At 41.3% G+C, this 15,353-nt stretch overlaps 1 protein-coding gene across 1 annotated transcript in view; it reads left to right on the top strand.

Annotated features, from left to right (window-relative positions):
• Cfap54 (cilia and flagella associated protein 54) overlaps window positions 1–15,353 on the top strand; it is a 372,605-nt gene that overhangs the window by 10,207 nt on the left and 347,045 nt on the right. The window contains exons 3-5 of the mRNA XM_029563104.1: window positions 2,321–2,464; window positions 4,243–4,414; window positions 9,050–9,108. Coding sequence (XP_029418964.1) covers window positions 2,321–2,464; window positions 4,243–4,414; window positions 9,050–9,108 — 375 coding nt within the window. The remainder of the gene's footprint in view (window positions 1–2,320; window positions 2,465–4,242; window positions 4,415–9,049; window positions 9,109–15,353) is intronic.

Here is a 15,353-nt window from a genome sequence, read left to right as displayed (position 1 = left end):
AAAAAAAAAAAAAAAAAGGTTTGCTTTTAATTTTGAAATTCTCCAGGGGTGCGAAGTTCCTGCAGGGACCAGAGGCTGGCTGGGAAGGGAAGGCAGCTCCCTTCATTAACAGAGGGTGTGGCAGGTGCAAAGCAGGAAGTGCTGAGTCATCATGTTCCTACCTCATACAAAGGAGCCCAGACACCATTTCCTGTTGTTTTTCACATGGCTGGCCTTTCCCTGTGAGCCCTCAAGGCTTCTGGCCTTGCTGTTTGTTCAGTGTCCTGTTTTAATGACATTTGGTCAGTTCTGAATGCTTTGCGTATGGTGATTCTAGCTGCCCTTGCTCAATTATATTCCAAACTGAGCGTGCACCCCTATTTTTAGCTCTATACCAGTGTCTTTGAATGCCGTGGACCTGTGAACTTGGCTCGATAAGATCATGCCCTGGCTGGCCTCTTAGTTCATGATGATGTGAGATTTCCTCTTGTAGCTCTGGCTTACATCCAAATTACACTAAGTTCTATGAAATGTTAGACAAAGAAAGTTGTTCAAAAGAATTTTAGACCAGGCATGGACAGTGTTAATTCTTTCTCAAGTTTCAGTTTCTTAGCTTCATTTTCTTCTGGCATTTCTGTTTGTTTGAGGACAAGGTATAGGAGAGCTTTCATTATGAAAACTCTCAACACAAAAATACAACCCTAATCTCAGAAGGGATAAGAGATCATTTATCCTGGAGCCAAATATGAGTGACCATAATAGCCCAGGAACACCGATTCAGATTACCTCAAATTTTATGTTCCAATGAGGTAACAGTTTCATGAAGTTTTTTATAGTAACAGAACAAATAAAGTCATAAATCAAGAACTTTCCAAACACATTGGTGGGAACATCAGGAGGTATGTTGTCAGCAAAGCAAGGAAATCTCTGCTCTGAGTCTCAGATGCTATCTGATGACTATTTTAGCCTTTTGGTTGGTAGAAGCTAGAGGTCCGTTATGTTAATACATTCCAAAATATTTCACCTGTTAGTCATAATGATGTTAGGTTAGACACAGAGGTGGGCAAGGAATGACTATTAAGGGAGCTAGAGATAACCAAAAATACACTTTAATTAGGCTCTGGACCTGCAACATTCCAACCTCTTCACAATCACTGAAGTACTAGTTAGTCAGCCTTGCTGAAGGTTCAGTGTAAGGTGCCCTTCTTTCCAGGAACTTGTTCACAAAACTGAGAGATCTGGCTTCCTCTACCCAAACTAGAGTCAGTCTTAGCCCATGTACACATACCATGACTCTTAAAAACTTGAAAATTCCAGGTTTGGAAAACTACAGAAAAGAAAAAGATAAGTTCCAAATTGTAAACTCTATTCCTGAGGAGTGACAGTTTTGACAAAGAACCCTGTCCATCTTGCCAGCTGTAGGTCTGAGAAGCTGGCAATGCTCAGTATACATAGGTTGTCTGAGACGTGTCCTGGTGGGTGAGAGGATGTTGGTGGAGGGAGGAGGAAAGCGTGTTAGAAGATGATAAAGGAAGTTGGTGATGAGTAATGGCTAAGGATTCATAATGCTTCAGATACAAAGGCCTACTTAGGACATTTAAAATCTGATGAAAGGAATAAAGAAAAAGTTTATCTACTTTTTACTGATGAGAAAATTGACCACAGTGGGTATTTGTAATCCTGAAAATGACATTTGTTATTGACATCAATTTCTAGTCGATATTTTAATTTTAGCTATAATAATGATGATTTTGTGGACTACAGAAATGAAACCTACAACTCCATAGCAAGCTGCACCCCTCATTCTTTGACCAAGCATGTGCATCACTACCACCTGGGGATATTGGATTTAGGAATGTAGATTCTGATATGAGGATATCACCACACACAGAACCAAAGTGTATGTTCTTGTCATTGAGATTGTGATGGTCTCCTATCACTGAAGAGAATTCAATGAAATCACAATAGTGAATTATACAGAGAGGGTCTGTCACATCATATGTGCTTAGAAATGGTGTTGGTCTTATGGTAGGACTTAGTGAGTAAAGAAATGGATCCTGGGATTGGAGAAATGGCCCAGTAGTTAAGAGCAGTGACCGCTCTTGTAGAGGACCTGGGTTCAGTTCCCAGACCCACATGACCTTTCCTAACTCCAGTTCTGGGGATCTAATCCCCTCCTCTGGCCTCCATGGGCACTGTATGCATGTGGTGCACTTAACATACATGAAGGTAAAACTTTTATACACGTAAAAATTTTTTAAAAAGAAAGAATAATATGACTGTAACTCAATCTAAAAATGATAATTTGAAACTTTGATCAAGTCTTCTTGCTTTATTGTAGGAATACAAACTAGCTCTTTTGCAGTGCTATGGAAGATACCTGCAGCAGTTCTCCATCAATTTTGATGAGAATACAGCAGATGTGAACAAGTTCAAAATGGTCTTTTTTCCAAAAGGCTTTGGAAATGAAACTGCTACTCTTACAGTAAGATGAAAGAACCAGCTCAAACAGTCTTGTGATTAGTTATGCAATGTGTGCTTTAGCTAGTATGGAAGTTGTTTGCTACATGCTTTGAGGGCTAGAAAAAGGAGAGAATTTACTAAATTCTGTACCAGTGCTTTGGCGATTGCGTCAATATAAGCACTCCTTCATCAAGCAGGCAGAATTATTATTGTTATTGTAATACTGATACTTGTAGCACGCTTTCAGTTTGCAAAGGGCTTGGAAAACATACTTGATCTGTATAATAACTTTGAGTTAGATACTATTATCACCTTGTTTTACAGGAGAGAAAAATAAAGCTTATTATACAGGTTGTGTGAAAAGGTGGTTCTCTAGCTTTAACGTAGATTGTTGTTACTGTTTCCAGACAGGGTCTCCCTGTAGCCTCAGCTGTCCTGGAACTCTCTGTGTAGACCAGGCTGGCCTCAATCTTAACAGAGATCCACCTGTTTCTGCCTCCCGAATGCTGGGATTAAGGGGATGAATGACCATACGTGGTTCAAACATAGCTCTTTTGTTAGAAAAATTTATGCTATATTTTATTACACTAAGGTTGTTATATTAACTGCTAGCATTAATTACTGTTGCACAGTTATTCCTAGGTGCCCTTCCGAATGCATTGTGTGAATCACTGCCTTCCAGCCTTCTTCCAGTCCTAAGAACTGCTACTATTTTGCTGTTTTATTGATAAAGAAACAAGATTGCTAATGATTATGAAACCAGCCCAGCCCACGCAAAGCAGTGGGTAGGACTCGTGTTTGAACCCTGATCATTCTGACTCCAAATCTGTTAAGCTAAATCTGGTGATTTTTCAAAGCCTTGAGGAAAGTGTGTGATTGGCCAATAAGCAGAGGCTCTCAAGGGATGTTGAGTAATTCGATGTCTGCATGGACAACAATACTGGGCAATGCAGATTGAGGCCCAATGGGAAGAGGACTGAATCCAGGTCTCTTCTAGCCTCCCTGTGTCTAGCTTTCATGCCATTCAGTGCAATTCATCTTTTCACATCATCAAAATTAATTTATAAAGGATAAAAAAACTTAAAAACAATTTGACCTTTGTGCCCTTTGGCTAAAGTCCAGCGATTCTTTGGAATGAGGGACACTCCACATTCTAGCCCTCATCTCTTGTCTTAAACCTTTCAGTCAAAAGACAGCTGGGTGTGGCAGTACACACCTTTAATCCCAGCACTCTGGAGGCAGAGGCAGTCAGATCTTTGTGAGTGCTAGGCCAGCCAGACCTATGTAGTAAGACTTTGTCTCAGAAAAATAAATAAATAATCCCCCAAAACTTACAAAAGATGCTCCATGACCACAGCAGACCCCTTAAGTGTCCCTAATGTTGCCTCTGCCTGAAACTCTTTATCTCTCTCGAGAGCAGGGGTTGTTGCTTCGTCTTCAAATCTTCCTTGCAAGCAGTGGCCCTTAACCAACAGTTGCTGGAAGCATTATATAAGTAATGATGCTCCAATTAAAGTCAATAAATAGGCTAAAATGCTATTGGATGAGTTCACAAAAATTGATAATTAGCAATGGAATTTTTGTACTGTTTTAACCTTGGATTTTCTTTTGCCTATGAAAAGCTAATCTTAACTAAATGAATATTTTAAAGAAGTCTGTCTGACGTTTCTTTGCATACTAGTCTATTAAATGAATTAAACATAAGCATTCACATTTAAGATTTTTTTTTACGTGTTGAGAAATGCTTTCCTGAGTCATATAAACCTTATATATCTTCTTATATTTCCCCATATGTTTCAGTTTCGTGCTTTGAGTGGCAAAAATATTTGCAACTACCAGCTGGTCTGTGACAGTGATGTAAACCTGCAGAATAAGGAGTCTGTGAGCCGCTGTCTGCAGATCTTGTCCTCCCTGAGGTTCATCATGCAGCTGGCTCTGCCACAGGAGCACCTTTGCTGGATCATCTTCAATGGTGTGGACCACTCCATTTTATTTTCCATTGCGTCTTTCATAAAGTTATTTACATGACAAGTCTAATGCTAACTTGACTGTTTTGGGATTTAAAACATATGTATTTCATAATGGGATAATTGTACTGTTAAAAGTTCCTATTACATTTTATTTGAAATATGAGCATAGGCTCCATGGGAAGAGGATTGAATCCTGTCTCTTCTAACCTCCCTGTGTCTAGCTTTCATTCCAGTTCAGTACAATTTATTTTTTCACACTATTGAAATCCATTTCTAAAGGAGAAATAAAAAATTAATTGCCCTTTGTGCCAAAATAGGATGATTATATTTTTGTTAAAAATTCATATTACATATTACATTTAGTTCTCTCTCACAAGTAGAGACATATATAGTCGGTAGATTTTCACCTAAGAAGGATCAGTGGCTGTGGAGTAATCAGTTTTAGATATGTGAAAAGTAGAGACCACAGTTGGCAAGTGGGGAAGGGTAAGATCTAAGTGGGGACAGATCAAGTGGCCACTATGGTAGATTGATTCTAAGCATCATCCATTTTTTTGGTTCTCTCCTTAAAGACCTTGGCCAGTAGTTTTAGTTTTCTACATAGCAACCGCCTCCCTTTGCTTGTCTTTGGTGGATAATACATCCTTTTTCTTCTTGATGGTGTTGAGGGTGGATAACATATCCTAAACCAAAAAAATAATAGTGACAGTCTGTTTGATGTGCATAAGACTAGGAAAAAAAAAAAAAAAGGCAAGCAAAATCTACTGGATTTTTCCCTTATTCCATGGCAGCTAAAAGTTTAGTTCCTTGCCCATCTCGAATCATACTTTACCATTTTGATTGGAAATTATTCTCCAAATTTGGGGCTAGAAATGAGGACGCCTTGGATGGAATTGGGGGTGGGGTGCAGTAACTGGTAAGCACTGTGGCTGATCATCAAGAGCACCCCTGATTCCCTTAGTCAGTGCCATCTTGCCACCTAAATGGCTGAGTGGCAGAGATGGATGGAACAGGAGTAGACCTTCTGTTCTCACTGGCAATGAAAGGCATGGGAAAGGCTGGGCCCTGTAGGTGCTTGAGAGGTAGAAATGGTAGCGTGAATCACTCTCTTCAGACCTTTTAAGATTCAGGCACAAATGGGGTATGGTGACATAAATCTGTAATTCCAGCACTTGGAGGCTGAGGCAGGAAAATGTAGAGTTCAAAACTAGCCTGTGCTACATAGCAGGACCCAGTCTCAAGAAATGAATGAATAAATAAATAATCACATACACACAAACCCCCTAATCCCCGCCCCCCTCCCCGCTGAGAAGCACTCTGTATCTTCTGTGTCCTTTTCTGCTGTGAGCTTTATATTTATACATGTGGTATTGTGTTCTGGACTTGTCTGTTTCCTGAATTTTTCCCAGTTGATGCTATGCTGGTAGCATCTACTCAAGTTCTTGTATGGGAATCTAATTTATTAACTGTGCCTGCTGACTGTATGCCACTATCCCTCTTCACCCTGAGGGAGGAGTCCCTGGTCTCCTATGTCTCTCCTTGTACAAATAGTTCTGCAATACCTATCTTTGTACATGTCCTTTTATAGATTGGAGGAAGAGTTTTCTGGGATCTGTGCCCAGGAGTGGGATTGGCAGGTTGTGGGTGATACATGTACTATACTTCACTAACTAGTGCCCCTGTCTTAACATATTCATCTAAAACTTACTGAATGCCTTCCATGAGCCCAGCATTGTCCCAAGTGCCTGGGAAGCAGGAGAGGACAGCAGATCAATACTCGGTTCTCAGGGTTCTGCATGGTACATGAGATCTAAATAGTGTCATGTGGTGTGATGTGCTGTGGAGAAAAATACAGGTTAAGAGGCATCAGGGAAGGAGAGCAGAGGCAGGGCTAGGAGAGGGCTGGAAATTTACATGAAATGGTCAGGGCAGGGGCTTCACTGAGGTGAAAGGTTAGCAAAGACTAGGAAGAACTTGGCATGTGAACCACCTGGACTGTTTTGTGTGAAAGCTGTTCCACCTTGAGGATCAGCAAGCACACAGGCCCTGGAGTTTTTGGCAATTTAAGTAGTCAAAAAAATATATTTGAAAACTTGTCAAAGAACATTGGACCTTTTCATGCAAACAACTTGCTATATTTACTTTTAATTAACTAGCATGGCACTGGTTACTTAGGATGCTTAGTTAGACTTGGTGCTTTTTTTTTTTTTTTGTCTTTTTTAGAAAGGGTCACCCCGTAGCCTCAGCTGTCCTGGAATTCACTATATAGATCAGGCTGGCCTTGAACTTGCAGAGATCCACCTGCCCCTGCCTCTCAAGTGCTGGGATTAAAGGTGTATGCCGCCATGCCCAGCAGACTTGGTGCTTTCTGAAACCTAAGTAGGTATATGGATACAAGCTAGTGATTTCCCAACTAACCTTAGTTGATCTAGACTCTCAGATTATCATGATGGTGGCCATCTTTGATGAAAAGTTGTCCCATGATCAGTCAGTAAACTCAGAGAATGGGTTTGGCTCAAAACAAAATGAAGCTGACTTCTCTAAAGTTCCCTGAGATCATAGCCATCCAGTCTGCGTCCCTTCGCATACCATGTACTGTTTCTGTAGTGCCTGCAGTAGGAATTAGGGAGCCAGGTTAAGATCCTGACCTATCGGATGTGGTTGGGTGCACGGGGGCTTGCAAGGAGACAGGCAGGGTTTTGAAATACAGAGGGCCTTTGTCACTCCTGAGGATGTTCTCCTGGGGCCTTTAGTTCCTGGTCCCCGATTGACTCCTGACATGTTTATTCAGGCTCCTAACTTGAACCTGAGTCACATGCTCTGTGGGGAGTCATGTGTTTCCTGTGCAAATCATTACTTTGTGATTATTTTTTTCCCATCAGAGAAACAATTATACAGTTGTATTTTTTTTGTGTGTGTGTGTGCATGGAGGTGTACTCGCCCATGCACGTACATGTAGCACCCAGGGGTTGACATCAGGGTGTCTTCCTCTATCAGTTTCTACCTTAGTTGTGGAGACTGGGTCTCTCGCTGAGCCTGGAGCTTGCTGTTTCAGCTGTACTGGATGGCCACTGAGTTACCCCCGCCCCCCGGGAATTCTTATGTGTGCACCCCTCCAGTGCTCAGGTTGCATGTCATCACACCTAGCTTTTACAAAGGTGCTGGGGATTTGACCTGAGAGCTTTACCTAGGGAGCCATCTCCTCAGCTCTAATGCTTGTATTTTAAAGAGTAAGAGTAGAGGTCTAAAAGCTCAGATGCTTATGCTGGGCTGGAGCTGTTACTAGCTGAGTGGTTTCCATCTTAGAGTATCTTTTAAAAAATAGATTTTATTAATTTTTTGAGACTCTCATACAATGCTACTTTGACGGTATTCACCTCCCTCTCCCCTCTCAGATCCACCCCTCCCCCCACTTGTCCCCTCCCAGATTCCTGTCCTCTTCCTGTTTTGGTTGTTTTTGGTTTTTTTGAGATAGGGTGCCACTATGTAGCCCTTGCTGGCCTCAAATTCATAGAGATCCTCCTGCTTCAGCTTCCTGCTTGCTGGGATCAAAGGGTGCACCACCAGGTTGACTTCTCCAATATGTGCTGTCCAGATACTCTTGGTGTGGGTCCATCTCCAGGTGGATCTTAAGTGAAGTAAATAACTACATATCATGAGCACAGTTAGCAGTCCTTGAATGTTAAATACCAATTGCATTCTCTATGAAACTTGAAGGTGCCGTAAGTATTTCAGATAGCATTCAATGTTTTTGTTTCTGATTTGTGTAATTAGTGTTTGTTATACTTACAGGCATTTTTAAAATCAAGGGATATGTTTGGGAGCAGATGCTGTTTTCTCAGAAACTTTTAGAATTGAATTTTGATGGTCATGAATTTCAGATGAGTTGCTTTGTAGAAACATTTGGATTACTTGTCATTATAATCCATGCCTTTTAAAAGCGTGTTAGCATCTTTTAGGCATGTTTACAGCATGACAATGTCGTTTACATACAGATAGGTACAGTGATGCTCTTCATTTTCTCCCACTCCACCACCAGCCAGGCTTGCTCGCCTCTTTTAATTAGTTGCCTGATACACAACATCAAGCCTTAATGAAATGCTATTTTTCATTAGCCTGCTTATAGGACATGTCTTAATAATGGGATGAGTGTTCTACGAGACTATAAAGGAATGTAATATAATTCATTACATGTTTCATATTTTAAATTACTTTGAGTTCATTTGTTCAATATTATGCCACACTGATTAAATATGTATTCAAACATTATTTGGAGATAAATCTTTAGTCTTTCAACCATAAGGAAGCCATAGGAATAATAAATAGGAGTTAATAAAGCCACAGGGTATGTAAATTGTCTGCTACAATATTTTATTTGATACATTTTAAATTTTAAACTGATAGTAAAGTGAGGTTAAAGATTATTGTGTGAACATGTTTAAAATATGTCCATATTAGTGATTTTAATGAATTTGAGTAGAAACAACAAGAAAATTTATAATGATTATGACTTTGTACCACCGTCAGAGTATCTCATGAGTGATTGTTTGAGGAATGGCAGACCCAAACCATAGAAATTAGAACATTCTCCTTCCATCTCACTGTAAAACATATTAACACTCTTTCTCTTTACTTAGGTACCATTTACATTTACACCATTTGCCGAAAACTGATGATCATAGGGTACTCTTCAAAGGTATGAAACATGCTGTGCTGTTTCTTTTAAGAGTTTTGTTACACCACCCAGTGAATGTTGAACAAAGGGTATTTAGGGGATATTTAACAACATCCAGCAAATATATGTGATATGTTGTTTTATTGGTCTTGATTTTACTTTAACAGTAATCATCTGTAAAAGTGTGGTCAATAAAGCATCAGTATAAAGAAAGGGAATTCCTGACACTGACAGGTGTTCTCCAGTGTCCTTGTCTATCAGAAAGCATGCTTGTCACACTCCTTGTTTTAAACATCAATCTCATTTCTAGGTAAGGGGACTGTCCATCCTGGCTGACCCAGGACAGTCTTCTTATGATAGTTGTCCTGGGCTGACTATTAATAGTACCCTCTGTCACTCTGGAAAGTGTCCTGATTTGCATGATAAATTTTGTTTATGCTATAAGGAGACTTTTATTTTTTGTGTGTTTTGTGCTATTCTCTCTCTCTCTCTCTCTCTCTCTCTCTCTCTCTTGTGCGTACATGCTAGTGTTTGTTCAGTACATGTGTATACACAAGCCAGTGAACTACTTTGGGTGTCATCCTCAGGAATGCTGGCTACCTCTTTTGAAACAGGGTCTTTCTTAGACCTGCAGCTCACCAATTGAACAGACTGGCTGGCCAGCAAGCCCCAGGAATCCTTCTAAAGATCCTGTCTCCACCTCTGCAGTCTTGGGATAGCAAGCATGCGCCATCACACCTGGCATTTTTACATGGGTTCTGGGGCTCAAACTCAGGTCCTCAGACTTGTGAGGCAAGCTCTTTCCTGACTGAGACATCTCCTCTGCCCCAGGAGACTGTAAGATTCTCAGTTACTAGGACTCAGTGCTCAGTTTTAGCATGGGGAAATTGATTTCCCTACAATGTTGGTAGCACTTTTGTCTGCAGGAGACATATTTGTTTTCTGTTTTCATTCTTCAGTCATTGGAATGTAGGCCAAGAGGGCAAATATACTCCCACTGAGACCCTGTTGGAGTTGCTGTTGGCATGTAAACTACCTGTTTTCTTTACTGCCTGTGAAAGCTTACTCTGAATACCCAAATACTCTGGAAAGACACATTTTTTTAGTGTTTCCTCAAAACATAGACAAGTATCTTAGAGCTAACAACACTTAAACAATAAAAATGGATATCAAGATATGTACATGCTCAATGGAAAGCATTCAAAGTAATTTGAACCAACTCTGAACCAGCAATTTAAGTATGTATTAAATGGAAGTAAGACTATCCCAGATACCATAATAATTTGTCCTACAGATGCTACCAGAGATGCCACTTTTAGTTTCAGTTGATTTCCTAAACAGAATTTGCATATTCGTGCTGCACTTGCTGTATCAACAAATATGGCTTCACAGAACTGTCATAGTTTGGTCTGGTATAGTGTCTGCCAAAGCTTTGAAGGCCAGAGACATCTGTGTCAACAATTGGCTATTACTGTTTGGATTTGTTAACACTGAATTTTAATTTAGTGTGATAGTCATCTTAAAATAATTTCTTATTTATAATTTATGTAGGATACCTCCTCTCCCCCTCATATAACCTGAGCTTGTCTCTGACAAAATACATGGTGAAAGAGAATGGTCGTGGCCCCAGTCCTGTGGAGGGGACTTGGGGAAATAAAGCATGCAAGAATTTTGGGGTTAGACAGTTGGCACTTGAAATCAGAAGTTGCTTCTTCCAGTTTGTTCCAGCTTAAGCTTCAAGGGAATGAATAATTTTCACCCAGAAATTCCCAAACTTCCAGAAGTTAAACTGGTTGCTGATCTGAGGTTATATATGGGTAGCTCTTAATGGAGAGAAGCCCTTGGAGATCCTACCATGTATGAGATCTGCTGGATCTCAGGGATTCTGATTCTGTACTAGCTTTGGTTGTATATGTATGTGTGTGTGTGTGTGTGTGTGTGTGTGTGTGTGTGTGTATGTGTGTGCGTGTGCCTGTGTTGCATGTATGTTTTTGTAGGTGTGTACATGCATGTACATGTGTATCTGTCTTCCTCAGTTGATCTTCACCTTATTTTTTAAGACAGGATCTCTCACTGAGCCTGCTCACCAATGTTACTAGACTGGATGGCTAGGGAACTCCAGGGATCTACCTCTGTAGCCCCATCCCCTGGCCCCAATGCTGGAGTTACAGACACTGACAACTGTGCCTGGCTTTTATATGGGTACTGGGATTAAACTCAGGTCCTCATGCTTTCATGAAAGGCACTGAAGGAGCCATCTTCCCATCTCCTGAGTTCAAGCCTATAATTGCTTAAGGCAGAAAAAAGTAGACCTGGGCTTCTTGGGCTATTAGTGTCATTCTCGGTCAACTTAAGTTCCCATCTGAGTAGAAGCTTTGCTATTATTGCTGCATCCCTACTACATTCTAGGTTCTGTGTAAAGGCCTTGAATACACAGTAATACTCAGCACAGTATTTTGAGGTAGACACTATCATTACCACCACCAGGGTCTTTGTCATCATTGTCGTCGTTGTCGTCGTTGTCATCATCATCATCGTCATCATCATGTTGACCAAGTCTTCTGGGTATTCTAAGCACGCTTGTGAATGTTCTCACTTAATCCTCACACTAGCACTTTAAGGAAGGCATTGTTATTACTCAGCTTACAGATGAGGATGTAGAGGCTGAGAAAACTAAATTTGCTCACAATAGTAGGCCTAGTCTGAGGTGGTTTGAGGCCAGTGTCACACTGTATTACTTCTCAGTCCTTTAAGAACAATGCATCTGTTCACTAAATCAGATCCTGTCATAACTTGTCCTATTTTGGTTTACCTGTTTGAAAGGAGGAGCTCTGGGAGAGAGACCTAGACTGATCCGGGGTTTTTCCTCAGATGAATTCCCCTTAAGGCAGAAGCAGCTCACCAGCCTATGCTTAAGGAATACAGGGAGATCAGATTTCTGAAACTGCTATCTCTAGCTGCATGTGACAAATTTGTTTTGGGTTACAGATAAAGTCTAGGTTCTTCTGAGGCATTTAAAACTGCAGTCTAGAACTCAACAATCATTTTAAAATGTACTAGAAAAACTATGGATTTATGCTTCATTTTTGCAGATATTTTGGTGAAGTATTTGGCTTGAGAATTATTATTGAGTCTTTCACGTTTTTACATAAACTTGAAGTCAACTTTGAGATGGCTTCGGTGTCACGGTCCTCTGTAAGCGGATGGTACTTGAGGCTGCAGCGCCACCCTGTGGCTAAGATAATTTATTGCCTGTTTTCCTACTGGTACTCGTGTTCTCGTGGGGCATAGTTTAGATACACGTACACTTCGGCTTTTTGAAGTTTTGTTTTTCTGTGAAGAAAACAGTCCTGCTGTATCCAGTCCAATTTTATTAATAGAAATAAATATTTCTAGCCCTTAAGGCTAAGAAAAATGCTATACACGAGCCCCCCCCCCCTTTTTTTTTGAAATGGCTTTTCATTTCCAAACTTGAAAGAGGGTTTTCGAGGCCCCTCTACGGATTCTGGCGAGTTTCCCTTCTTTGTCAAGGTTGCTCTGTGGAGCAGAAAGAATGCCGTGCTTAGTTCAAAGACTTGAATTCCAGTCCCTGCTCTATGTATCTCTTAGAAGCAGTTTAGACACTTGGAGTCAGATTAGGTTAGATTTAATTTCAGGTGTCTTTAGCATGAAAATTTTTGATTTTCTTTAATTCTAACTGTAAAAACCAAACCCAAGTATAATGTAAATGGAAGCTATTTTCATTTTGAAATGTGAAATTTCTAACACCAGGAGTCCTGAGGGATTTTGGAAAGACCTGCGGATTTGAAGAGTATTTACGCATGATTTCATTTCATACTCCCCAGACCACAATGATCCCAAAATAGGGTTTTTAGGGAGCGGTGGATGTGAGGGGAAAAATGAAGAGGTTTTGACGACCGTGACAAGGTTAACAAACAACCACGGCAGCAGTGGCAAAAACAACGCTGCGGCAGTGTCTGACTACCTTAGCAGGGGTGTGAACTGGAGGCTGCTTTCACTGTGGTCTACCCACAACCTTAAAATCGGACACACACCGACACCCTAGAGTGTCGCTGCGGAAGACAGGCCATGCTGGAGAAAGGAAATGGAGCTCAATAGAGACCCAGGAAATTTACCCTGGAGACAGGTCTGAGGAGGACTGTAGGCAGCTTGGGTATTTTCAGGTTCTTGGAAGGCTGTATTTTGAATGTGAGTTTTGGATTGTTTGGTATCCTTCCAGAATGCACAGCTAACACCTAGTACTGGAAGTATAGAAAGGTGGAATTTAGTTTAGATTACGAACGTATTTTTCCATGTTGAAAATTGCCTTCTGTCGCCACATGGTGTGTTCCTTGTTACTGGGGTAGGAAGACTTGGTGGGCAAGTGTTATCCAGTGGTGGTGCTAATAATGTGATGGGGGAGAAATTTTGAGTGGCTTTGGCCCTTTGAGTCTAGAATTGCTTGGAATATTTCCTTAGCTAGCATTGTGAACTGAAACTTTAGTGAAGTTCATTTTGTTAGTCAACAAATATTTATTGTGTGTCTCCTGTTTGCCAGGTACAGTGCTAGGTGCTGGGGATACAGTGATGGGGAAGACACACAAAGTCCCTCATCTAATGGGAAGAGCTTACATCCCCAGGGTGGAGGGATAGCAAAGGGTATTATAAATTCTTGTTAAACCCTCATCTGGTTCTTACAGTTTTTTCTTTGGCATTAGAATGACCAGACTTGGAGAATTCTGTCATTTCACCTTCTTCTCTGTCTTAAATTATACTTTGTAAGCTCTAAAGACAGCAAGGGAGGGGGCTGGAGAGATGGCTCAGTGGTTAAGAGCACTGGCTGCTCTTGCAGAGGACCTGGGTTCGGTTCCTAGCACCCACATGGCAGCTAATAACCATTCGTAACTCCAGTTCCAGGGGATCTGATGCCCTTTTCTGACCTCCATGGGCATTTCATGACATGGGTGTAGTTAATACATGCATGCAAACACTCATACACATAAAATAAAAATAAGTAAAATATTTTAAAAAGACAACAAGGAGATCTTAACCATATCAGTGTTTTACTTATTTATACAATGAAACACCCTTGAATCTGATGGGCTTCTCCATGTGTGCAAAGCTGCTGGGCCTTTTGGATGATTCGACCTTTCAAGGTGGGGCACTCTTCTACTAGAGATGTATTTTAAATAAATTCTTCCTTAGTTATTGAAGGGCTGTTTTCTTATTGGAAGAGAGGCTTTGTTCTGGTGTTCAAACTTACTACCATTACTTGAGAATACAGGGTACTTGTCAGCTTTCTTATGTGCAGTTCTCAACTTTAAATTTGCATATTGAACTCATTCAGTAATGCTTGGAAATATTTTCCGTCTCCTTGGCCCTATTCTAAGACCTGGTGATATAAGAACAAACAAGATACTTCTAGTTGAAAAGCAATTACAGTCTGGTCTTAGAGTCACACTGTGAATATTTTGAACCAGTTGGATATACTCTGATACAGGTTGAACATCCCTAATCTGAAAATCCAAAACCCCTCAAACACTAACGTAGAATCGGGCATGGTGGCACGTGTTTTTAGACCTAGCACTTGGGAGGCAGAGACAGGCAGATCCCTATTAATTTGTGGCCAGCTTGCTTAATATAGTGAGTTCAACTGGTCAGCCAGGACTGTAGTGAAACTGTCTCAAAAAATCAAATCAAAATGAAAGAACAGAGGACCTGCAGGCCTTTTGCCAACCTGCAGGCTTCTCTCCCTGGGGGTAAGTTGATTGAGCCCTCTTGGCCTTGACTCCTCCAGCCTCACTCACCCTCCCATCACCGCAGCTGGTCTCTGCTCCTAGCCTGGGTCCTGTCCCATTCCTTGTCTTGGCATCCCAGACACCAGGGGAACCACCACTGCTTCCCGATCCTTTGCATCCAGATCAACTCAGCTCCTTCTCAGATCCCCAGGGGCACTGTGGGCCTGGCCCCGCCCTAACCTACCTCTGCCTCCCTGGGTCTGTACAACCCACCAGCCTCTTTCCTAGACACGGGGGCTGACCTTTCCTCTTCCTGGTCCTTTGCATCTACCAACCCAGTTCTTCAGTGTAGTCCCCAGGGGCACATGGGGCCACCTCCCGCCGCCATCTTTCTTTGCACCTCAGGGTGGCACAGCCACCAGCTGGCCAAGACCAGCATCTTTCCTGGGCCTGGCTCCCAAGCCAGTCCAACCCCCAAATTCCTGAGGCCAAAATCTTTCCTGGAGGGATCCAGACCTTAGGAGAAAG

This window comes from Nannospalax galili, unplaced genomic scaffold (assembly GCF_000622305.1).
Source record: "Nannospalax galili isolate Female #2095 unplaced genomic scaffold, S.galili_v1.0 scaffold734, whole genome shotgun sequence".
Taxonomy (NCBI): Eukaryota; Metazoa; Chordata; class Mammalia; order Rodentia; family Spalacidae; genus Nannospalax; species Nannospalax galili.
The sequence above is the reverse complement of the archived record's forward strand: the minus strand, read 5'-3'. Positions and strand labels throughout refer to the sequence as shown.